Genomic DNA, 16443 nt, shown 5'->3' on the forward strand with positions numbered 1-16443 from the left:
TATCCATAGGTTAAAAAAAAAAAAGCAATCTTGTTTTAAATTTAACCGATGGATACCTAACCGATAGAAAAAAAAACGATTGTTTGTAGGCACGTCCATCGGTTAAAAATCCACGCATGCTCAGAATCAAGTCGACGCATGCTTAGAAGCATTGAACTTCGTTTTTTTCAGCACGTCGCTGAGTTTTACTTTACCGCGTTCTGACACGATCGTTTTTTTAACCGATGGTGTGTAGGCACGACTGACCATCAGTCAGCTTCATCGGTTAACCGATGAAAACGGTCCATCAGACCGTTTTCATCGGATGGAATGATCGTGTGTACAGGGCTTTAGACTCGTTTTTACATTTTAGAATAGGATGCCTCAAGACTGTCTATAGTTTTTTAAAGGGTGCCTTTAAAGAGAAAACCCCTAACCCAATGTGCACTTTCTAAACAGTATATAATGATTAAGACAGCAGATATACATGTAAAACTTATGTAAGGGAGATTTGTTTCATGTCTGTATCATCTGAGGCTGTTCACTTCACTGGATATATGTGAGGGTTTACATCTACTTTAAATTGACCAGAGCTGGTCCCTGCCCCTCAGGTTCAGAGCAGAGAATGAAATACTTGATATAGCAGGTTGCGGCATTTATATATGTCAGGACTAAGGTAGAAACTAGCAGAAGAGATCATTCACACAGAATGCAGATGGCTAAAACTCTAGAATCTGTGGCAAAAAAAAATGGTAAACTCTATGTAGGTGGATTCCTGGATTTTTCTATGTCCCCTGGTACTAATAGCAGGAACACCAACCCAGAAAACAGAACATGCTATATGCATATGCTGAGAAAAAGTTTGGGAGCAACTGCACTAATAAACTAAAAATGGACAAATGAATGCTCCTAAATAGTGCTCATGTGTGAACAAATAAAGCTGCACCTTACTGTGAATAATAGAACATGTCAGGGCATGTCAGTTTGGAGCTCCGGCCGGAAGCAACCCAAAACGCCCCGTCCAATAGGTATGGAAGTAGTGCAAATAAACTGGGGGTGATCCGCGGAACGTGTGCTGCATCGGATCACCCCCGTTTATTTGCACTACTTCCATACCTATTGGACGGGTCGTTTTGGGTTGCTTCCGGCCGGAGCTCCAAACTGACATGCCTTTTAACACTGCTATCATGTAAGTGTGTTTTTGACTTTTTAAATACATTTTATCTATGGTTTTACACTATTGCGGCCCTTTATGTGTTTTCCATGGTACTCGGTAATCAAGCTTTTCATACACTGGAACAGTGGCGGCCCGTCCATAGGGGGCGCCCGGGCGCCGCCCCCCCTCCCCCAGCCAGTAAAAAAAAAAAAAAAAAAACTTTTTTTTTTTTTAAACATGTCCCTTTAAAAAAACGAAAAATTAAAAAAAAAAAAAAATCCTTATGTGCACTGTGTCCCGGCACCGGGCGCCGGGCATAGTGTGGTTTGGGTAGAGCTACGTCTGTGCAATCATAAGATTGCAGACGCGGCGCTACATTGGCAGCTAAAATATGCCTTTGTGGCGCAAACCGACGCGCCACTATTTCCGGCGCAATGGCCTGTATTATGGCCGGGCGGGTGCAGTGAGTGCACACAGTGCATAGAACTATTTCACTGCCCCAGTGGGCGGTGCTTTCTTTCACAGTCTCCAAGCACAGGAAGTGACCTCAGCGCTGCAGCTCAATAGAACACGCACGGCCTGAGTGAGAGGATCTGCTGCAAAGAGGTAGGGAACTAACTGAAGCCATGCCTTTCCCCCCAGTCCCCCATGTGAGAAATATATTTTTGGGCAAAATCGCGGCACCCTCTAGCACTAACCCCCTCACTTATTAAAACTTTTTTAATGTACCATCTGGATGAATAGGCGGCCGTCAGGACCCCTAGCCCCCCCCCCCGCTTATTGAAAGTTTCCGGGCGGCCGTCACTGATAATGATTTTTAATGTTCAATGCAATGCATATTATGGGTGAAATGCCAGCCGTCAGCAGCCTGAGCCCAGGAGAAGATGGGGAACTACAAGTCCCAGCAGGTTATAATATAAGGCTCCTAGGTGGATGGGTGTCTTATATTATAACCTGCTGGGACTTGTAGTTCCCCATCTTCTCCTGGGCTCAGGTGCATGCAATCCACCATCTATGGGACTACAAGTCCCAGCAGTGAGAAAAACTGGACAAAGATGGTGGATTGCATGCACCTGAGCCCCAGGAGACTATGGAGAACTACAAGTCCCAGCAGGTTATAATATAAATCTCCGAGGTGGATGGATGACTGGACAGTGACACAGTGGGGACAATTGGCACAGCGACAATTAAAGGGCACAGTGGTGACAATTGGCACAGTGGCTGTGTTTGATGGCATGGCACAGTGGCTGCGTTTGGTAGCATGGCACAGTGGCTGTATTTGATGGCATGGTACAGTGGCTGCATTTGATGGCATGGTACAGTGGCTGCATTTGATGGCATGGCACAGTGGTGACAATTGATGGCACAGTGACAACTTTTGATGACATGGCACAGTGGTGACAATTGATGGCACAGTGGCTGCGTTTGATGGCATGGCACAGTGGTGACAATTGATGGCACAGTGACTGCGTTTGATGGCATGGCACAGTGGCTGCGTTTGATGGCATGGCACAGTGGTGCGAATTGATGGAACAGTGACTGCGTTTGATGGCATGGCACAGTGGCTGCATTTGATGGCATGGCACAGTGGCTGCGTTTGATGGCATGGTACAGTGGTGACAATTGATGGCACAGTGACTGCGTTTGATGGCATGGCACAGTGGCTGCATTTGATGGCATAGCACAGTGGCTGCATTTGATGGCATGGTACAGTGGCTGCATTTGATGGCATGGCACAGTGGCTGCATTTGATGGCATGGCACAGTGGTGACAATTGATGGCACAGTGACCACTTTTGATGGCATGGCACAGTGGCTGCATTTGATGGCATGGCACAGTGGCTGCATTTGATGGCATGGCACAGTGGTGACAATTGATGGCACAGTGACTGCGTTTGATGGCATGGCACAGTGGCTGCGTTTGATGGCATGGTACAGTGGTGACAATTGATGGCACAGTGACTGCGTTTGATGGCATGGCACAGTGGCTGCGTTTGATGGCATGACACAGTGACTGCGTTTGATGGCATGGCACAGTGGTGACAATTGATGGCACAGTGACCACAATTGATGGCATGGCACAGTGGCTGCATTTGATGGCATGGCACAGTGGTGACAATTGATGGCACAGTGACCACAATTGATGGCATGGCACAGTGACGACAATTGATGGCACAGTGACTGCGTTTGATGGCATGGCACAGTGGCTGCGTTTGATGGCATGGCACAGTGGCTGCGTTTGATGGCATGGTACAGTGGTGACAATTGATGGCACAGTGACTGCGTTTGATGGCATGGCACAGTGGCTGCGTTTGATGGCATGGCACAGTGGCTGCGTTTGATGGCATGGCACAGTGGTGCGAATTGATGGAACAGTGACTGCGTTTGATGGCATGGCACAGTGGTGACAATTGATGGCACAGTGACCACAATTGATGGCATGGCACAGTGGCTGCATTTGATGGCATGTCACAGTGGTGACAATTGATGGCACAGTGACCACAATTGATGGCATGGCACAGTGGCTGCATTTGATGGCATGGCACAGTGGCTGCGTTTGATGGCATGGCACAGTGGCTGCGTTTGATGGCATGGCACAGTGGTGACAATTGATGGCACAGTGACTGCGTTTGATGGCATGGCACAGTGGCTGCGGTTGATGGCATGGCACAGTGGCTGCGTTTGATGGCATGGTACAGTGGTGACAATTGATGGCACAGTGGCTGCGTTTGATGGCATGGCACAGTGGCTGCGTTTGATGGCATGGCACAGTGGCTGCGTTTGATGGCATGGCACAGTGGCTGCGTTTGATGGCATGGCACAGTGGTGACAATTGATGGCACAGTGACTGCGTTTGATGGCATGGCACAGTGGCTGCATTTGATGGCATGGCACAGTGGTGACAATTGATGGCACAGTGACCACAATTGATGGCATGGCACAGTGGTTGCATTTGATGGCATGGCACAGTGGCTGCGTTTGATGGCATGGTACAGTGGTGACAATTGATGGCACAGTGACTGCGTTTGATGGCATGGCACAGTGGTGCGAATTGATGGAACAGTGGCTGCATTTGATGGGCACAGTGAGGCTGCGATTTTTTTTTTTCCTTTGTTTGCGCCCCCCCAAAAATTTGGAGCACCAGCCGCCACTGCACTGGAATGAGACGGGGATTGGCATCCAGCTCAGCCCATCTGTACTCAAACTTCCACAGTGTTAACCTACATGCTTTCTGGGGTCCTCTTTTAATTAAGGGACCGCTGGTAATCTGGTAAGCGGATTCAATACTCTTAGGCCCCGTACACACGAGAGGATATCCGCTGTAAACGGTCCGCCGGACCGTTTCCAGCGGATAAATCCTCTGGCGGATTTGGATCTGATGGCTGTACACACCATCAGATCGAAATCCGCGCGGAATACATCCGCGGTGACGTGTCGCGCCGATGACGTGGCGATGTGCGCGACGCTAGAAGGTAAATACTTCTACGCATGCGTCGAATCATTACGACGCATGCAAGGGAGGGGAGCGGATGGACTGATCCGGTGAGTCTGTACAGACGACCGGATCAGTCCGCTGGACTGGATTCCAGCGGATAGATTTCTTAGCATGCTAAGAAATTTTTATCCGCTGGGAATCCGTCGGCTAGATTTTTATCCGCCAGGAAATGTCCGCTCGGACGTACACACGACCGGATCTATCTGCTGGAACTGATCTGCGGATCAATCCCAGCGGATAGATCCGGTCGTCTGTACGAGGCCTTATGGTTTGAGGATCACTGTCTATTGGATTGTCACCACATGTTTATGATCAACATCTGTGGACTTTTGGTTTTCTTTTTTCTACTGCACTGGTGAATAGGAGCTACGTTGTCCCTCTAAGGACTTTGATTTCCCTATTTTCCTGTTTTTTCCTTATCATTCATGGACAATCAGTTGTGACATGATCTTTGGGTGCATTTATTTGTTATATTATTTGTTTAGCGCATCTTGTTTTTTTCCTATATGCATATGCTACCTCCTCTTCCGGCCCATTTACCAGATGGAGTCATTACACTTTAGTGTCCACCACCTGAAAGAAAGGACTGACTAGCAGAGGGAAAATCCTCTTCAGTGCCATGGTATTCCTGTAGTCTCACAAATGACCACCTTCAGGTTGGTGAATCTCTGTCAGCAATAGGAAAGACTTTGTAGCTGCTAAGCAAAAACAATCCTCTCTGGAGTATTCAGATCCTATCCCTGAGGACAGGAAAAAAAAATGGTAGTTAGAGGGAAGAGTTGGACCATTAGGTACCTCTTTTAATTTCCTGTCATAACCCATAAAAAAAAAAAAAATAGCAGGGGCTGCTATTGTTAATTACTTTCTTAACCCCTTCCCGTCCACGCTATAGCCAAATCACGGCTACAGTGTGGACCTATTTTGCCGGGAGGGCGTCAATAGATGACCTCACCTATGTGTTTCTGGAAGAATGGTCATACTTTCCCATAGACACACTCCTAAACCTTGTGGACAGCCTTTCCCAAAAGAGTTGAACCTGTTATAGCTGCAAAGGGTGGGCCAACTCAAAATTGAACCCTACGGACTAAGACCGGGATGCCATTCAAATTCATGTGCGTGTAAAGAGGCAGGTGTCGTCCCAAGACTTTTGGCAATACTGTATATTATATATAAATAATTTTACACACACAAACACACATACTTTTTTTTCCAAAGAAGGTTGGCAAACAAAAGTATGCCCGTCAGTGGCCAAGTATGAGCGGTACCTCATTTTTTCCCCCAGTTAAAGTATTCTACATTACCTTTACAGATGTGTCATTTTCTGCTATGGGAATGTTGCTGCATTCATTTGAAATGGAATCCGACGTGGACAGTGACGTTTCATTCATCATACTTTGATCTGTCATCTTCACAGTAACTGAAAAATGACACATTTGTGTAAATGACTATATACAGTTGAATAGAGACAATGATTTACAACCAACTTACAGTAAACTGATACAGCCAAATTATATACATTATGCATGTTTTTTATGGTAGGGGAACACAAAACACAGTGTTAGTACACGTAATGGCACCAAAATAAACAAATGTGCAGCCTGAATATTGAGTATACAATCCTTCAATAGGTGCATATACACATGCGATTACTTACAGTAGGCATTCTCAGTTGGTTCTCCATGATGATGTTTGGGCATCTGCAAACTTTCAACAATAACAGATATCCACTCGGATATTATATAATAGGAGTGGAAGAGTTAGATTTTCAAAAGCTGTATTTGTAAGTTTTTTTTTTTTATGTGGCCCTTATAGAAGATATCTGTCCTGAGGCTACTTACTTTCATTTGCTCCTCTACCTTTGGAAGCATTATTATTATTATTGCTATTTCAGGTACTTATATAGCGCCGTCAATTTACGCAGCGCTTTACATATACATTCACATCAGTCCCTACCCTCAAGGAACTTACAATCTAAGGTCCCTAACTCACATTCATATACTATAGACAATTTTAGACATAAGCCAATTAACCTTGCATGTCCTTGGAGTGTAGGATAAAATCGGAGTACCCGGAGGAAACCCTCACAGGCACAGGGAGAACAAGCAAACTCCAGGCAGGTAGTGGGATTCGAACCAGTGACCCTTCTTACTGCTAGGCGAAAGTGATACCCACTACACCACTATGCTGCCCTGTGTGAGCCGCAAGTAAATCCTTGTGGGAGCTTACACACGGGCTAAGGACTATGTCCACACCCCATGACAGAGTACCGGTTTCTAAATGGTCAACTGCCAAGTACCAGTGTTGTCACATGGGAAGTATGAGACTAAAGCTGGATACACACTATACAATTTTCTGTAAATTTTTTCCTTTAGGATTTACCAAAAACATATAATATGAGGTCAAACCTTAAAAAGCTCTATGGTGAACTTACAGGTCCCCCTCCTCCTAGGAATAAGCTCATTTACTTGAGGGCACTACTGAGGGGAATTTTTGGCACACAATGGGTCCATTGTATTTGAAAGGAGTTGTAATGGGTAGGAGCCAATTAAAGCTTATGGAACCCTTAAAATGTTTATCTGGCCTTCTCCATTGATTCAATGGCCCCAAAATGATAAAATATCACTGAACTCTCCCAGGTTTCAACCAAATAATAGGGTGTTGGGGAATTCTTAGTTTTCAAACTTCAAACACTGACAGATATCCCCTCATATATTGTGGTGATGGACGTGCAAAAGGTATAGTTTATGTGAGAACAAGCATGAAAGAGTGAGATGGCTTGCTCCAAGTGAGCTTGTTATTGCTAAAAAATAAGAGTCTTCTAGAATTTCACAGTCTTGGAAGTATAGAGGGTTACACAAGTGGAATTGGTTGGTATTAGGGAGGGGTATACTGCTATAAATACATGGTGAATCAAATAATTTAGCACTTTGGATTATTATACCGTGTTTCCCCGAAAATAAGCCCGGGTCTTAAATTAATTTTGGCAACAAAAGACACAGTAGGGCTTATTTTTGGGGTAGGTCTTATCATGTAATGTGCTGTCTTCTCTTCCCCTCTCTCGACCTGCCTGTTAGGAATCCCCAGTGTGAACTTAGTTAAAATGCTTGTAAAATCTTGTAATCCACTCTATTACTGTAGTATATAATGTACAATGTGTGTATTTCTGTAATATAATTGTGCCAAATACCTTCATTATAGCACCACTCTGCGCTTTTGTGACCTGCCGGAGCTCTCTTCCCTGCATTTATGTTAAAATCCTATAACCCACTCTATTACATTGTGTACTACTGTAATAGAGTGGGTTATAGGATTTTAAACTAGGGCTTATTTTCGGGGTAGGGCTTATATTGCAGCCCTCCTGGAAAATTACGCTAGGTCTTATTTTAGGGGTAGGTTTTTTTTTCAGGGAAACAGGGTATTTTTCATTGCATAAGACAATGGTCTGGATTCCTCCACAACAAGGGAAATAAACTTTTCAATTTTACCCATCCTCAAGTGCTGCACGAATTCATTTCTGGAGGGTAGGGATGGGCTGAACCCCCTCCCACCCCCCCCCCGGTTCAGTTCGCACCAGAAAAGGCAAAAAGTTCTAGTAAACATGTGAAACTTATTAAAGTCTATGGGACACAAACATGAAAAATCAAAGTCCTTGTTTTAAAGACTTCTATGCAAGTCATTGCCATAAAAAAAAGAAGTGTATGGGGACCCGGGTACTGCCCTAGGGAACATGTATAATGCAAAAAAAAAGTTTTTAACAAGATAGTTTTTTTTAGGAGCAGGACCACGCTGCTGCACTTATATTCTGTGTTTTGGGCCCCTTTGGGCCACACTCTGCTGCTTTCCTACACTGTATCCTGGGGCACACAGGGGCCACATTCTGCTGCTCTACTGTATTGTGTTTTGGAGCCCAACACTATGCTGCTCCTCTCTGCATTGTTTGGGGGCTACACTGGCTGCTATCAATATATGGGGTGACACTAGGGTTGCCACCTTCCATGATTCACCCAGACAGTCTGGGTTTCGAATAATGTCCGCCTGAAACCCAGACACATTATTCAGACTGGACTGTGGGCATAGCCTCAAGGAGCCTGAGCAGCCTCCCGGTCACACCTGGATAGGAGGGGTGGTATTTACTGCAACCGATCACCTGTATTTTCCTGGGATGGAGGAAATGGCACTGGAGAAGGAGGAGGAGGACATGGGATGGAGGAGGACATGGGGCTGGAGGAGGAGGAGGATGACATGGGATGAAGGAGGATATGGTATGGAGGAGGACGACGACATGTGACGGAGGATGACATGGTGGGATGGGCAGTGGATAGATTTAGTGGGCGGACCCTGGGGAATGTTGGTAGTCATGCCCAGGGGGTCCAGGCCTAAAACTGTGTAAAGGGCCTCAAAATTGCTGATGGCTGGCCTGGGTATCGGGTACATTGTACCCCTACCCATTCACCCCAAAAAATTGTCAAAAAGTAAAAACCACAATAGGCAGTTTTTCGACAATTAATTTATAAAAAAAAAAAAAAAAGTGTCCCGCAATGTAAATCCATCATTAATCACGCCGCCCGACAGACCCGAAATAAATAAAAATGAAAAAACTGCCTCCATGAGAGGTTTCCCGGCGACTGCTGTCTTTTCACTTTGACAGCTCCTATATAATCAATGGAAGGGCCACCCGCTGATGTAACCGGTTAACCCCGCCTCCCTCTGAAATCATATGAGGTCAGAAGGGGCAGGGTCACGCGTTACATCACCGGGTGGCCCGGTCGGTCCTCATCTATAGAACAGCTGTTAAAGGGGTTGTAAAGGTAAAAATGTTTTCCCCTAAATAGCTACCTTTACCTTAGTGCAGTCCTCCTTCACTTACCTTATCCTTCAATTTTGCTTTTAAATGTCCTTATTTCTTTTGAGAAATCCTCACTTCCTGTTCTTTTGTCTGTAACTCCACACAGTAATGCAAGGCTTTCTCCCTGGTGTAGAGTGTCGTGTTCGCCCCCTCCCTTGAGGGGGGAGGGGGCGAGCAGGAGAGTCAGGACACCCACTAACACACAGCTTGTTTCTCTATCTGCAACGTAGAGAGCGTCCTGACTCTCCTGCTCGCCCCCTCAAGGGAGGGGGCGAGCACGACACGCCACACCAAGAAGAAAGACTTGCATTAGGCCCCGTACACACCATAGAATCCATCCGCAGATAAATCCCAGCAAATGGGTTTCAGCGGATAGATCCTATGGTGTGTACACGCCAGCGGATCTGTTTCCGCGGATATATCTCCCCTGGGATGGATTCCAGCAGATCGAATATTTGCTGACATGCACAACATATCCATCTGCTGGAGTCCATCCCAACGGATGGATCCGCTGGTCTGTACAGACTCACCGGATCCATCCGTCCGAAGGGATCCCCCGCATGCGTCGTAATGATTCCTTGTCCTTATATGACAGCGTCCTTATATTCCTTGTCCTTATATGACAGCGTCGCGCACGTCATAATCGCGGCGACGGCGCGACACGTCATCGCCAGAGGATTTCGGCGCGGATTTCAATGCGATGGTGAGTACACTCCATCGCATTAAAATCTGCTGAAATCCTCGAGAGGATTTATCCGCGGAAACGGTCCGCTGGACCGTATCCGCGGATAAATTCTATCGTGTGTATGGGGCCTTACTGTGTGGAGTTACAGACAGAAGAACAGGAAGTGAGGATTTCTCAGAAGAAATAAGGACATTTAAAAGCAAAATCGAAGGATGAGGTAAATGAAGGAGGACTGCACTACGGTAAAGGAAGCTATTTAGGGGAAAACATTTTTACCCTTACAACCCCTATAAAGCCAAAAGACGAAGCAGTTGAAAGGCCTCCCATGGAGGTGGAGCTTTATTAGTTTCTATTTTTCGGGTCTGTCGGGCGGCGTGATTGGAGATGGATGGACATCGCGGGACACTTTTCTTTCTTAATAAAGGAATTGTCAAAAACCTGTCTCTTGTGGTTTTTACTTTTTGAAACTTTTTTTTAGCTGAATTGGTAATACAATGTACCAGATACCCATTCACATGGGGGGGGGATGGATCTAAGGGCCCCCTTTATTAAAGGGGGCTTCCAGATTCTGATAAGCCCCCCCTGCAGACCCCGACAAACACCAGCCAGGGTTGTCGGGAAGAGACCCTTGACCCCATCAACATGGGGACAATGTGCTTTGGGGACACCCCAAAAGCACCCCCCCCATGTTGAGGGCAAGCAGGCTGTTATGGTTCAGGAGGGGGGGGGTTGCCTTTCCTGGCCTGCCAGGCTGCATTCTCGGATAAGGGTCTGTTATGGATTTTAGGGGGGACCCCAATCCAATGTTTTTTTTACATATTTGCGTGGAGTTCACCTTAAAATCTATGCCAGACCCAAAGGGCCTGGTATGGTATGGATTTTTGGGGGGACCCCATGTCATCATAATTCTGTCATAGGGCCCCCTTAACCACTTCAGTACACTATATTATATACTCTGCACTATATTATATATAAACTACACTGACTGCACTATATATTTTCCACACACACTCTAATATAATTATATACAGTACAGACCAAAAGTTTGGACACACCTTCTCATTCAAAGAGTTTTCTTTATTTTCATTACTATGAAAATTGTAGATTCACACTGAAGGCATCAAAACTATGAATTAACACATGTGGAAATTATACATAACAAAAAAGTGTGAAACAACTGAAAATATATTTCATATTCTAGGTTCTTCAAAGTAGCCACCTTTTGCAGCAGACACATCTCTAGAACTGGTAAGAGGAGACTGTGTGAATCAGGCCTTCATGGTAGAATATCTGCTAGGAAACCACTGCTAAAGAAAGGCAACAAGCAGAAGAGACTTGTTTGGGCTAAAGAACACAAGGAATGGACATTAGACCAGTGGAAATCTGTGCTTTGGTCTGGTGAGTCCAAACTTGAGATCTTTGGGCCAGATTCACAGAAGAGATACGACGGCGTATCGGCTGATTCATAGAATCAGTTCCGCATAGATAGCCCTAAGATCCGACAGGTGTAATTGACTTACACTGTCGGATCTTAGGATGCAATACTTCGGCCGCCGCTGGGGGGAGTTTGCGTCATATTCCAGCGTCGGGTATTCAAATGAGGGTTTACGGCGATCCACGAAGGTTTTCGCGGTCGTTACATCGGCGCAAGTATTTTTTTCCCGTTGCAAAGTTAAGCAATGTTTTTCATTGCTTAACTTTACACCAGCCATTTTAAAGTATGGCCGTCGTTCCCGCGTCGCTTTTGAATTATTTTTTTCGGCGTAAGTACGTTACGCACGTCGCGATTCACAAACACGTCGGGCCGCCGTAAATTCGCGCAAAGCATGTTGGGAAAATTGCGAACGGAGCATAAACGCAGAACGTCCGGCGCGGGAGTGCGCCTAATTTAAATGGTACACGCCCCATTTGAATTGGGCGGGCTTGTGCCGGACGGGTTTACGTTACACCGCCGCAAGTTTACAGGTAAGTGCTTTGAGAAGCAGGCACTTACGCTGAAAACTTGCGGCGGTGTAACGTAAACGGGTTACGTTACACTGCGCCGCAGGTACGTGAATCTGACCCATTGATTCCAACCCCCGTGTCTTTGTGCGACGCAGAAAAGGTGAACGGATGGACTCCCACCCTGGTTCCCACCGTGAAGCATGGAGGAGGAGGTGTGATGGTGTGGGGGTGCTTTGCTGGTGACACTGTTGGGGATTTATTCAAAATTGAAGGCATACTGAACCAGCATGGCTACCACAGCATCTTGCAGCGGCATGCTATTCCATCTGGTTTGCGTTTAGTTGGACCATCATTTATTTTTCAACAGGACAATAAACCCAAACACACCTCCAGGCTGTGTAAGGGCTATTTGAGCAAGAAGGAGAGTGATGGGGTGATGCGCCAGGTGACTACCTCTTGAAGCTCATCAAGAGAATGCCAAGAGAGTGCCAAGCAGTAATCAAAGCAAAAAGGTGGCTACTTTGAAGAACCTAGAATATGAAATATATTTTCAGTTGTTTCACACTTTTTTGTTATGTATAATTCCACATGTGTTAATTCATAGTTTTGATGCCTTCAGCCAAACAGCATAAACAAAACAAAACATAAAATAAACCCTGGCCACTTGGGCCGTCTACCTTCACAACACAGGAACCTACCTATGGAGTCTGGCACAGCCTACTGTTGGGCAGACACTGCTGATCTTCCAGCAGAAAACAATAGTCTTTTTTGATTTTCTTATGACACAGCAAAAATATCAACAACCACTTCACCTTCAGAAGTCTTCCTCTGCTCACTGCTCTCCTTAGCTCAACAAGCATCAGGATGCAGCATTCAGTAGTAATCCACTGGACAATTTAAAGAGGCCTTAATTTTCTCATTCTGAACAGCTGACGCTATCCAACGTCCTTAACCGCTTTAGCCCCGAGCCTGTTTTTCAGATTCTGTGTTTACGAGACTAAAACATTTTTTTTTGCTAGAAAATTACTTAACCACTTGACCACTGGGCACGAAAACCCCCTTAATCACCAGACCAATTTTCAGCTTTCGGTGCTCTCACAATTTGAATGACAATTACTCAGTCATACAACATTGTACCCATCTGAAATTTTTGTCCTTTTTTTCACACAAATAGAGCTTTCTTTTGGTGGTATTTGATCACCTCTGCGGTTTTTATTTTTTGCGCTATAAAAGAAAAAAGACTGAAAATTCTGTAAAAATAAAAAAAAAATTCTAGTTTCTGTCATATTAGCAGGTTATTTCTCACACACATCATATGCATACTACAAATTACACCCCAAAACACATTCTGCTATTCCTCCCGAGTATGGCGATACCACATGTGTGAGACTTTTACACAGCGTGGCCACATACGGAGGCCCAACGTGCAGGGAGCACCATCAGGCGTTCTGGAGCACCCAGGCCAATTTTGACATTTCTCTCCTACATGTAAAAATCATCATTTATTTGCTAAAAAAATTACATAGAACCCCAAAACATTATATATGTTTTTTTTTTTCAAATACCCTAGAGAATACAATGGCGGTTGTTGCAACTTTTTATCTTGCACGGTATTTTCGCAGCAATTTTTTGAACGCGTGTTTTTAAAAAAAAAAAACTGTTTTGTGCTTAAAAAAAAAAAAACAGTAAAGTTAGCCCAATGTTTTTGCATAATATGAAAGATACGCCGAGTAAATAGATACCCAACATGTCACCCTTCAAAATTGCACACGCTCGTGAAATTGCGCCAAACGTTGCTACTTAAAAATCCCCATAGGCGACGTATTGCAAGGTATTGGAGTATTGAGGGTATTGCGGAGTATTGGGGGGGTATTGCAGAGTATGGGGGGGTATTGCAGAGTATGGGGTGGTATTGCAGAGTATGGGGTGGTATTGCAGAGTATGGGGTGGTGGTATTGCAGAGTATAGGGGGGGGTATTGCAGAGTATGGGGGGGGTATTGCAGAGTATGGGGGGGTGGTATTGCAGAGTATGGGGGGGGTGGTATTGCAGAGTATGGGGGGGTATTGCAGAGTATGGGGGGGGGTATTGCAGAGTATGGGGGGGGGTATTGCAGAGTATGGGGGTGGTATTGCAGAGTATGGGGGGGTATTGCAGAGTATGGGGGGGGGGGGTATTGCAGAGTATGGGGGGGGGGTATTGCAGAGTATGGGGTGGGGTATTGCAGAGTATTGCACTTTACTTTAGCACTTATCATTTTTTTTTTACTGCAGAGTATTGCGCAGGGATGGCTGGATCTGTGACTGCAATTGTCACAGATCCAGCCCACAGTGCGGCGGCTGCTGCTGCCGCCCGATCCCCCCCCCCCTCTCCTCTCACACTGTACCGAACGGTACAGAGAGGAGAGGGAGGAACCGGCGTCATTACATGACGCCGGTTTGTTTACAAGTGATCGCGCCGTCATTGGACGGCGCGATCACGTGGTAAGGAGCCGCTTCCATTGGCTCCTTACCGCGATCCGTGTTGCTGCGGGTCCCGTGGACCCAGCGAGCGCCGGTGATCGCGTGTGCGCGCCCGCTCGGGCGCGCAATTCTGACTCTCTGGGAGGACGTATATTGACGCCCTCCTAGAGTTAGGGAACCACCTTGTAGCCGTATTTCGGCTATAGGGCGGTTACCAAGTAGTTAAAACCCCTAAACATTATATATTTTTTTTTATAACACCCTAGAGAATAAAATGGCAGTCATTGCAATACTTTTTGTCACACCGTATTTGCGCAGTGGTCTTACAAGCGCACTTTTTTTGGAAAAAATTCACTTTTTTAAATTAAAAAATAAGACAACAATAAATTTGGCCCAATTTTTTAATATACTGTGAAAGATAATGTTACGCCGAGTAAAATGATACCCAACATGTCACGCTTAAAAATTGCGCTCGCTCGTGGCATGGCGTAAAACATTTACCCATAAAAATCTCGATAGGCGACGTTTAAAAAATTCTACAGGTTGCATTTTTTGAGTTACAGAGTAGGCCTAAGGCTAAAATTATTGCTCTCGCTCTAACGATCGCGGCGATACCTCACTTGTGTGGTTTGAACACCGTTTTCATATGCGGGCGCCTTAAAAAATTATTTTTGGGGTTTTCGCATTTATTTTTATTTATTTTACAATTTTTAACACTGAAATAAAAATAAAAAAATAAAATCACTTTTATTCCTATTACAAGGAATGTAAACATCCCTTGTAATAGAAAAAAGCATGACAGGTCCTCTTAAATATGAGATCTGGGGTCAAAAAGACCTCAGATCTCATATTTAGGCTTAAATGCAAAAAAAAAAAAAAAAATTTGGAAATGTCATTTTTTCAAATGACAAAAAAAAAAAAATGTTGCTTTAAGACGCTGGGCGGGACTGACGTTTTGACGTCACTTCCGCCCAGCAGAGCTATGGGGACGGGTGAAGGAGATTTTTCCTTCAGTCTCATCCCCAGTCACCAGCCGAACGGTCCCGATCGCCTCCGCCGCTACCGACGGCTACGGTAAGTGGCGGAGGGCGCGGGAGAGCGGCGGGAGGGGGGCCCCTCTCCCGCCACCGATAACGGCGATCTCGCGGCGAATCCGCCGCGGAGACCGCCGTTATCGTGTACCAGACCGCCCACTGAAGAGATGAATATCTTGATTGTGGCAGCAGCTGCTGCCGTTACCGAGATATTCATCTTTAAAGTGATGACGTATAACGACGGTGGGCGGTCGGTAACTAGTTAAACCTTTCTGGCTACCTCTGCAGCCGACACCTGATAGTAATTGGTGAATTTTCTAAAAAAGGCAGAAATGTATCTCCCGTGTGTGACAACATCCCCAGATTTACCTGACTTCCTGTCACAATATATATATATATATATATATATATATATATATATATACACACATACACACACACACACACACTGCACTATATGCTCTGCTATGTATTATATATATACACTACACTATATACACTACACTTATTTTCCATTTTGTTAATTGACAAAAATAAATTATTAACACAAAAAGTGCAGCTGCTGACTTAACAGACACTTACCTGTCCCACGGTACGGCCATGCGGGCGTCCTGGGCCTTGCTCCGCTATCCCTTCTCTCCGTGGCGCCGCCTAGGCCCAGAGGAGTCGCCGCCTAGATGTTCAAGAAAAGGAAGTGGGAAGGAAGTCCCACTAAAGAGAAGGTACCCACTCCCCCCCCCCATAAAAATGCCATGCCAAATGTGGAATGTAAGGGGGCAAGGAGTGCTTAAAGCGGAAGGTCCACTTTTGGGTGGAAATCCACTTTAAACACTGGTCTCCATG

At 45.4% G+C, this 16443-nt stretch overlaps 1 protein-coding gene across 3 annotated transcripts in view; it reads right to left on the minus strand.

Annotated features, from left to right (window-relative positions):
* Positions 1-16443, minus strand: part of LOC120919544 (zinc finger protein 37-like) — a 69251-nt gene that overhangs the window by 31559 nt on the left and 21249 nt on the right. For 2 of the 3 annotated variants that reach the window (XM_040331747.1, XM_040331750.1), the window contains exon 2: positions 5932-6047. In XM_040331747.1, the coding sequence (XP_040187681.1) occupies positions 5932-6036 (105 nt within the window). In that variant the 5' untranslated portion in view covers positions 6037-6047. Of the gene's footprint in view, positions 1-5931; positions 6048-16182; positions 16284-16443 lie in introns of those variants that run through there. The other variant, XM_040331749.1, reaches the window with a different exon arrangement.

Source organism: Rana temporaria, chromosome 12, assembly GCF_905171775.1.
Source record: "Rana temporaria chromosome 12, aRanTem1.1, whole genome shotgun sequence".
NCBI lineage: Eukaryota > Metazoa > Chordata > Amphibia > Anura > Ranidae > Rana > Rana temporaria.